At 33.3% G+C, this 8909-nt stretch overlaps 1 protein-coding gene across 1 annotated transcript; it reads right to left on the bottom strand.

Annotated features, from left to right (window-relative positions):
* Window positions 1–432: 432 nt before the first annotated feature.
* Window positions 433–7678, bottom strand: LOC126725347 (hexokinase-1-like). Its single transcript, XM_050430014.1, has 9 exons — window positions 7279–7678; window positions 6447–6591; window positions 6166–6348; window positions 3810–3884; window positions 3466–3621; window positions 3194–3292; window positions 2971–3101; window positions 1828–1909; window positions 433–1136 (listed from the first exon to the last, which is right to left on the bottom strand). Exons 1-9 carry the CDS (start codon window positions 7563–7565, stop codon window positions 789–791), a joined length of 1506 nt encoding a protein of 501 aa, XP_050285971.1. The 5' UTR covers window positions 7566–7678; the 3' UTR covers window positions 433–788.
* Window positions 7679–8909: the final 1231 nt, after the last annotated feature.

The raw sequence follows: 8909 nt of genomic DNA, 5'->3' as shown, positions 1-8909 counted from the left end.
GGGAAGAAAAAATTGCAGCTGATGGAACCCATGGACAGCTCTTTTTTTCTTTTCATGGTAGAGTAGGTAAGAGAATGCATATCAGACTATTAGTGGCTCTAAAAAATATTGGGCTCTTGATGTTAACACATGACCCTCAGATAATTGTTGGTGCAAACTTTCATATAAGAAGAAGATTAGTGGGTATACATGTGGAAGCAGCAGTGGTTAAATCCCATACTGGGTGGACTATCACAAAAGCTAATAATTAATATCATATTATTGCATCCAAAAATCCATATGCTTAAGCTTTTAGGTTTAAGATGGTATCCGCAACACATTGTCCACCATTTTCAAAACAAGAATTGGTAATAAGCAGAAAGAAGCAGTATGTTGATAAAAATATGAGTAATAATATGATATTAATTATTATTTGCCGCTTCCAGGTCCTGCTTTTATACAACCAATCCACCTTTATTACATATTTTGCAAATTCATAATCCAATAATTCACACAATCAACCTCCTAAACAAAAAAGGCAGGAGGATAAAATGTTCAGAAAACTCATGATTGATACAAATGTAGAAGAGGTGAAAAAAGGATTAAGAAAGAAGGAAAAAAGCCATAATCCAAAAATTCAATCAATCAACCTCCGAAACTACAACAGGAGGAAGGGTAAATAGTACAGAAAACTCATAATTGATACAAATGCGGAAGAGGTGAAAAATGGGTTAAGAAAAAAGGAAAAGGTAATTATGTAAGAGAGATAAAGTGAATTTTCTTGAACTCTATGATTCTGAATATAATTCTTAGGATTTATTTACTTCAAGGAACTGTGAGTGAGAGGCAGCAAGAAGGGCAGCTCCTATACCTGACCCATCATTGGATTGCTCAATGACAATGCTTTCTGAGACTTCCTCTCCAAGCAATTCTTTTAGGGTATTCTCTAAGCACTTGCGATATTCAGCGTAATGCTCATACAATCCACCATCTAAGGCTATCACTGTCCTTTGTTTCTCCCCATCCTTGATTTTATCTCTTCCCAATTTTATCAGAATGCCCAAGATCCCAGCAGCAGCAAGACGAGCACCACGTGTTGCAACAATGTTGCAGAGCTGAATGACCACTTTTCTCATTTCGAGGGAGGTATTAGATATCTGAAATAGAAATACAAGTAAATAAATCAGAATACAAAAACTTGTAACAGCAGTTCAGCAGGTCTCACCATCAGTTACAAAACAAATCTGAATGTGCCTCTGAAACCATCTCTCTCTCTCTCTCCCTTTCTCTTTGGACAAGTTAAATTTGGCATGGCACAAACCACAAAGACCTCTATCACTGCAAATGAAATGGCCTTTGTTACATCTCTCATCCCATATGTTCGGATGAGATATTAAACTTCTTCCTCATCAGATAGCTACAAGCCACCATCTCTTGCTTCTATTTGGTACAGCCATTGTCATAGTAATTTATAAAAATAAAAATAAAAAATAAAACTTTTCTATAGTCCCATATGATATGGATGATACATTAAACTTCTTCCTTGTCAGAAAGGTACAAGCCAGTAAGCCACTATCTCTTGTTTCTATTCTGTACAACCACAGTCGTAGCAAATGATAATGCCCTCTCTAGAGTTTAATCCATTATCCCATATGTATGGATGATAAGGAATAGGAATGGAGGCCTTCAGTCATGATGCAAGACAACTAAGCCAGGAACCCAATTCCAAAAAATTAAAGGTCACTCAATTATGCATATAATACAGTGCAAATGGAAGTGCTATGAACTAAAAGCACAAGGTTTGACAACTAATTGAAACTCCATACAACAATGAAGAGTTATATATACCTCTAAAATATTCTTCAATTTAGTATCCACCACTTTAAGATCACTGGATGTGTCATGATGCATTGCTGACAAGTCAGGTGTCCTGCATATTTCATAGCTCATTAATCCCATGTAGTTATATTGTTCATCCTAATCTTAAAAAAATAAAAAAAAATAAAAAAAGCAAATTGAATGAAGATTACAAAAACAAAATTGAAGTTAACAAGAGACAAATTTCAAAGAGGAACATAAAAATGTGACCACAAGAATGCAATACCATGGACCTAAGGCTAAAGTCCCAAAGCTAGAAAGAGAGAGCTAACATCAAAGCCTGAGGACTGCCACTAAATCATGAAGGTCATTAATTACACTTGCCAAGGGTCGGCCTGATGAAATTGATTAATTTCTTACTATGACCAAAATGCTTTTGAAGTTATAATAAGGATACTGGGTCTTATGGATGCATTATGCCAATAAGGCAACAAATGTGACACCCATTATGGACCACAACTTGGCAACCATATCAATTAAGCAAGAATAATATATCAAATATAGATTATTCTAAAGAATGAATGCCATGCTGATGAAGTGGTCACCCAGACAGTTATCTGGGCAAACACCTAGGCCACTAAGAAGTAAATTATAGACAAAAATAGGCAACTTGACAGCTGTAAAAAAATGTTTTACATTATTTCATACTAATAAATAGTTTAAATTAGTAATTAAAAAGAAACATTCTATGATATTTAGGACTGAAGGAAAAGCTTAACACAAGGTTTACAGCCCAAGTTAATGAATATAACGTGCTATCCAACTATTTTTATGGTCGACAAAAGTCCAATGTTCCATTTCAATTTTTGATTTTATTACAACACAAAAAGCCTAGAACAGAAACAAAGAATATATGAAAAAGAAATGTGAGCTGCAAGGCACATGCTCTGGGTTACTATGACACTTTTGGATTTAAGTCGTGACTATAGTAGTATGGGATCAAACAATGCACAAGAGTTTCCACTCTAGAGTAAAGTTGACGAAAATTAAAAAGCTGTCAAACAAAAATAATCCTCTGAGAACATGAACAAGTGGAAATGCAAAATGAAAAGGAAAAGAGCAGAACATAATAAACAATGTTTAAATTGTAAACCTGTAAGTCTTGGATACTACCTTAATGTGAATGGAATTTTTAGTTTTGGTGGAATGACGTCACCAAAAAAGGAAGCTTCTTCAGCCATTTTGCATAGAACTATGCGAACAATTTCTCCCAAATACATACCAGAGATTATCTTCTCAAACATCTGAGAGTATCAAACAAATTTTTAAGGAAAAACACAATAGAAGATCATTTGGCAAAGCAAAGCCTAGTGGAACATTAAATTCATACAATCACCTGTTCACCTGGGTTCAAACTCTCAGCATCAAGTACATAATCATACTCTGTGAATGGAAGGTCTGTTGACCAAAAGGTACCCCACTCCATGTTGATGACCTGCAGTAGAACATTGGCCGTGTCTTCAGAATTCTTTCTCAATAGTTCTTTTACATTTTTCAATCATATGCATAACTTTTTTCAACCATACTGACTTGAAACAAGAACAGGAAAAGAAGTTAAATATTATTAAAAGAACTAGACAATTTAACAGTCACTGAGAATCTGCTAACCATCTCTCCAGATTTAGGCAGAAGACCACGTAATTTTGGTATTGCATTTGCACGTTCCACATATGCTGCATTTGTTCCAGTACCTAAGATAACAGCAGCAACAACATCCTTGTTGGAATATCTACCTCCAGCTAATGTCCCAACTGTATCATTCACCTAGTTCCAATAATGTACATTAATACCATATTGAAAACAAAAATAATATCATGAAGTATTCAACACCGGATTGACATATGAAAAAAGGAATACCAATCCACTGCACAAGACCATATATGATTTTCATCAAGAATAACCAAAGGGATCACATTAGTGTTTTTATAAAGAAGCCATTGACTTTGACTAACCAGAGCTGACACACGCATATCAAGGCCTTTTCTCGCCATTGCTCGTGTTAATTCCGCCACAACATCTTGGCCAACCTATGCACCCAGAAATTAAAAAAGTCACACAAGGGGATTTAGGCTAAAGAGAAAATACCATACTGTCACATTTGTAAATTAGTTTTGACGTGCCAACAAACTGTACTTACTATTGAACTGGATTGTTTCTGTCAAAAGTATAATATGTTCATGCTTCCAAAAGTCAGATAAACCATGTTCAATTTTTTATGACTATCCTCAAAGTATTGCAGAAATTACAGCTCGTTTAACAGGAAAATATGCCAGATTGGTGGGGGTAGCTACCATTTTCTAGAGAGAAAAAGAAAGCTTTAGATTTGTTTTACGTAAAGGGATGACAAACCAGGACAAAATATGCTATATTCCATGAAGTTGATGATTCAACACTTGCTTCCTAACAAGAACAAGATTATGAACATGAAAAGAGTTGTTGGTCTTGATTTTCACAAAATCTTAAAGGAAACGATTAAAAATGCTCCTTTGATCTGCTCTAAAATTGATAGAGAATATTTATAAAGATGAAATTATGTTTGCAATTAACACTTTCTTCCTAAAATTTTAAGGAATATAATTTTGATCGATGACACATACGAGAAAGCTAACCAAAATTGATATTAATGTTAAAGGTGCCTAACAATGATTTGCGTAAGGAATCTAGAAGCCAACCCAAATATAGGACAAACATGGAAACCAAAAGGTTTGAAAGGAGATACTGATGCATATCTAAAATTTTAAAATCTCAACAAATTTTCCAAATTATAAAATTTTTTCTAAATATAAGAAATTGGCCATTCCCTCACTTCCCCTAGTAGTGGACAATGAATTTTGCCAACAAAATTTCTCTCAACAAACAAATTAGAGCAACCATCACTGAAGAAAGTGCAAACCTATCATGTTATCAAAGTCACAATGGTTGAATAAAATATAGAAATTGTTAATTAGAACAACAACATAATATGATGCATCAATGTGATGAAGCCCTAACAAGTTTTCATAGCCACCCTAACTAAATCTTCAGTTGAATCAAGAATAATATGTTGGAAACAATACCAAACTCACTAATACCTTGCCTATTTAAATTAAAATAACATACTTTTTTTTTAAAGTAAAATCAAAATAACATCCTATAAACTAGTTCCACTACAGGACAACTTAATCCAAAATTTAAAGTTTGAAGAACATGATATTCAATGAATACAATTGGCAATTTAATCTTCAATCTGTAATAACTGCCCCCTAATTATATTATTATGGAAGTTACCATTTAAACTGGCCACTTTGTTAAAACAAGAGAAAAAGAGACATCAAAATGAACCTTGCGTGCATTACAATTCTCATCTCAAACAGGAATCTTCACATTGGCAAGGTTTTATATCCTTTACATGTTAATATGCAATATGTATTTGTGTGAGATATTGACTATGTGTTTGTCTATTCAGAAAAGATTCCCTGCCCTTAAGCCTTGACAGAGTTTATAAAACAACAATGAAATATGTACATTTAACAATATCCAGACTGGACCAGTTGGTTGGACTGTATACTATTCTGACTTCCCATCCTGTAATTTTATTTTCAACTTTTTTAGGCCCCTATTTATGAAAAGATGAGGGGAAGTCACTTGAGGTGGTTTTGTCATGTTCAGAGGAGAGCGAGTAATGAAACGGTAAGAAAAAGTGAGTTTATCCAGGTTGAGGGATAGGAAAAAGGTAGAGGAAGGCCAAAAATAACATTAGTTGAGTAATAAAAAGGACAAAGAGCATGACTTCAAATAGAATTTAAAGAGGAAAGGAGTTCATGTGGCCAACCCAATCTAATCTATCGAGCATCCATAGCTAACTCCAAATTTTGGGATTAAGGCTTTGCTGTTGTTGCCAGTACCTTGACAAGTTACCAGAATATTCCTACTAAAATAATAGTCACTACTTTTTGTAACTACTTTACCATTAACCTGGAGTTGATTCTATTTATGGAGATGTCTGGATATGTAGGCTCATGTGCAACACACCCTAAAGGGTATCCATCACGATAACTCATCATTCTTTTTTTTATACATAAGTAAAAAATCTCAAAATTCTGTTTTTAGCACTTCATTTTATTCTAATTTAATATATTGATTATTAATACTTTTATGATATCACCAGAATTTTCTTATTAACATTAGTTTATTTTACAAGTTCAATTTAGATAAAGAACAGATCGATAATCAAAGACATACTTCAATTTATTGGAAAAATGCCAGGAAATCTATAGGTAAACATAAATGAAGATAAACAAAAAAAGACACAAAGCAATTAGGATTTACCGCATCATCTATAGAGAAGCCTTTTGTCCACTTAATAAGATTCCCAGAGGCAATTGATGATTGCATCACAGGGAACGAGAAGGTAAAGCCTAGTTCCCTCTGCCTACCAGGAGGAAGTTGAAATTCTGGTCCTTCTTGGTCGACAAATTTTGCAAGTTCAGCCGCTATAAAATCAAATAGTGCCTGAAATCACATCAAGATTTTGTGACTTTTAACATTTATTTTTGCATAATAAAGCTTGAATTAGCGGTGACAACAGTTAAGCACCAACACAACTTTACCTCTGAAGTTCCAACCATCAAATCCAAAGGAATGGACACCTCGGAAACTTCTTGATTAACAACAGCTCCCCCTCCCAATTGTACCCGCAACACACGGAAGTTTGTTCCTCCAAGGTCCAACGCATAAAACAATCCCTTCTCATCTCTAAAAATAGGAAAAACACAAAAAGAGGATCCATCATCCATTAAACTTAAATCTCTATATTGCACTGTCTACTCATAAAGTCAAAATTTTAAAAAAATAACATCACAAATATTTTGGGAGATTGTCAACGGATAAAACATAAACACAAACGAGACATATTAATCAAGTAAAAGCAGGAACACCCAAATACAATTCAATCAAAAAAAGGACCAAATGAGACATGCATGCAACATAAATATAGACAAAAACAACAAACAGCCACATGAAATCAAGACAGACTGAATCAAATGAATCACACAGACACCCTCATACACAACACGTACTAACCAAATGAGAGGAAAACGCCCACATACAATTGAACCAAAAAAAAAGACCAAATGAGACGTGCAACATAAACATAGACAACAAACTCCCGCATGAAATCAAGACAGACTGAATCAAATGAAACACACGCACTCTGTCTCTCTCTCTCTCAACATATAGTAACCAAATAATAGGAAAACACCCACATACAATTCAATCAAAAAAATGGAACAATTGAGACGTGCAACATAAATATAGACAAAAACAAGAAACACCCACATGAAATCAAGCCAGAATGAATCAAATGGAACATAAACACAAGCCAAAAAAAAAACTCAAATCCATGTATCCATTTTTTTTTTTTTTTTTTTTAAGAAAGAATACCCAGATGGGAGATTGCTGACATAGGTGATGAGCATCTTGAGCATGGTAGGGGCACCTTGAGAATCAGAGGCAGCAAGCCCAGCGTGCATCTCCTGAGTCATGGCATCAGCCACCTTCTCCAGCTTCCAAGTTGGGGTCCCACACTTCTCCTCAAAGTCCTTCACTATAGCCATGGCCTTCTCCCACCTTTTCGTCCTCTGCATACGCCGCCGCACCACCACCGCAGCTGCTGCCGCACACACCGCTGCCGCACATATCACTGCTGCACTCACCACTACCTTCCCCATTTTTCCTCTGTATGTGTTTTGTATGTATGTATGTATGTAATGCTATATATAATAAACTATGAAGAGCTTAGAAAACAGAGACTGAGACACACAGATTTTGAATCATAAAATTGCCGTTGTTTATAGGATTTAGGATGTCAAATTTGTCATGCTGTTTTTTTTTTTTTTTGTTTTTTTTCGTTGACAGATATTGGAATTCACTAGATTTAAAAAAAAAAAAAAAAAAAAATGAAAGACCAGAAAATTGGAGTCTTTAAAGATTTAGTCCAGTCCAACCAATATTTATTCCATATCCAAAAAAATTAAAAAAACTGTAACTTTTATATATATATAGCTTGGATAAATTTGTTATTTTTATCTGTTAAGTGAGAAAATTTAGAATTATGAATATTATCCAGGTAAGTTAAAATAGTTGAAAGATTTGCTTAGTCAGTGGCATGATCCTTTCATGTAATAATTAAATAATCAATTACAAAGTGAATTTTAAATTTAGAACTTCTATTTGAAGCTAATTTGCTGTCTATATTAAGATCTGCTTCGAGTGTTGTGTACACTAAAAGATTGAGTTTTGTATATATAGAAAAGAAATCAATTATGGTCATTGCCTAATAATAATCATAATGGGATTTAAAATTTAGGTTCAAATCTCATCCATATGTAATTATCTTATATTTAAAAAAAAATACTAAAAGTATAAATTTTTTTACGAAGGGTTTTATAAATTGTTGATATAGTGAGTAATTATTAGTAGATAAAAAAGTGATATTATTGGTAGGCCCAGATGAGTACCAATAAGAAGTTGACCACAATAAAAATTTGTAAAAATATTGTAAAATAATTTGTGATTATAATATTACTTATATTTTAATATAGGATAATTATAAATATAATTGTATGACTTATTCTTCTCAAAAGCAAATTTGAGATTGTATGACTATATTTAAAAATATATATACATTTGTATGACTTTTTACTATAGCCGCCTACACTAGAATTAGTCCATTCAAGTAAATACTTTAATATTTTAAATCACATTTTCAATGTACTTTATTTACTATAGTTTTTCTCAACAAGCTTATCAGATATAGGCTTTCTTCCCATTAAAAAAAATAATTATTATTATTATTTATTATTTACTGTAGTCACTTAACTAATTCACATAATTATCCTATATTTTGTTAGGGATATTAAATTTTTTTATAGACTTTTTCACATTTATTAAATAGGTTGACCCAAAATAATGGGTCCATATAAAAGTCGTGTCCACCACTATTAACAAATGTGAAAAAATTTACGTGTTCCTTAGGTGTTTTGCAAATTTGGATTATACCTCCTCCTTATCCA

The sequence above is a fragment of the Quercus robur genome, chromosome 5, assembly GCF_932294415.1.
Source record: "Quercus robur chromosome 5, dhQueRobu3.1, whole genome shotgun sequence".
In the NCBI taxonomy this organism is placed as follows: domain Eukaryota; kingdom Viridiplantae; phylum Streptophyta; class Magnoliopsida; order Fagales; family Fagaceae; genus Quercus; species Quercus robur.
This window is presented reverse-complemented; position numbering and strand designations above follow the sequence as displayed.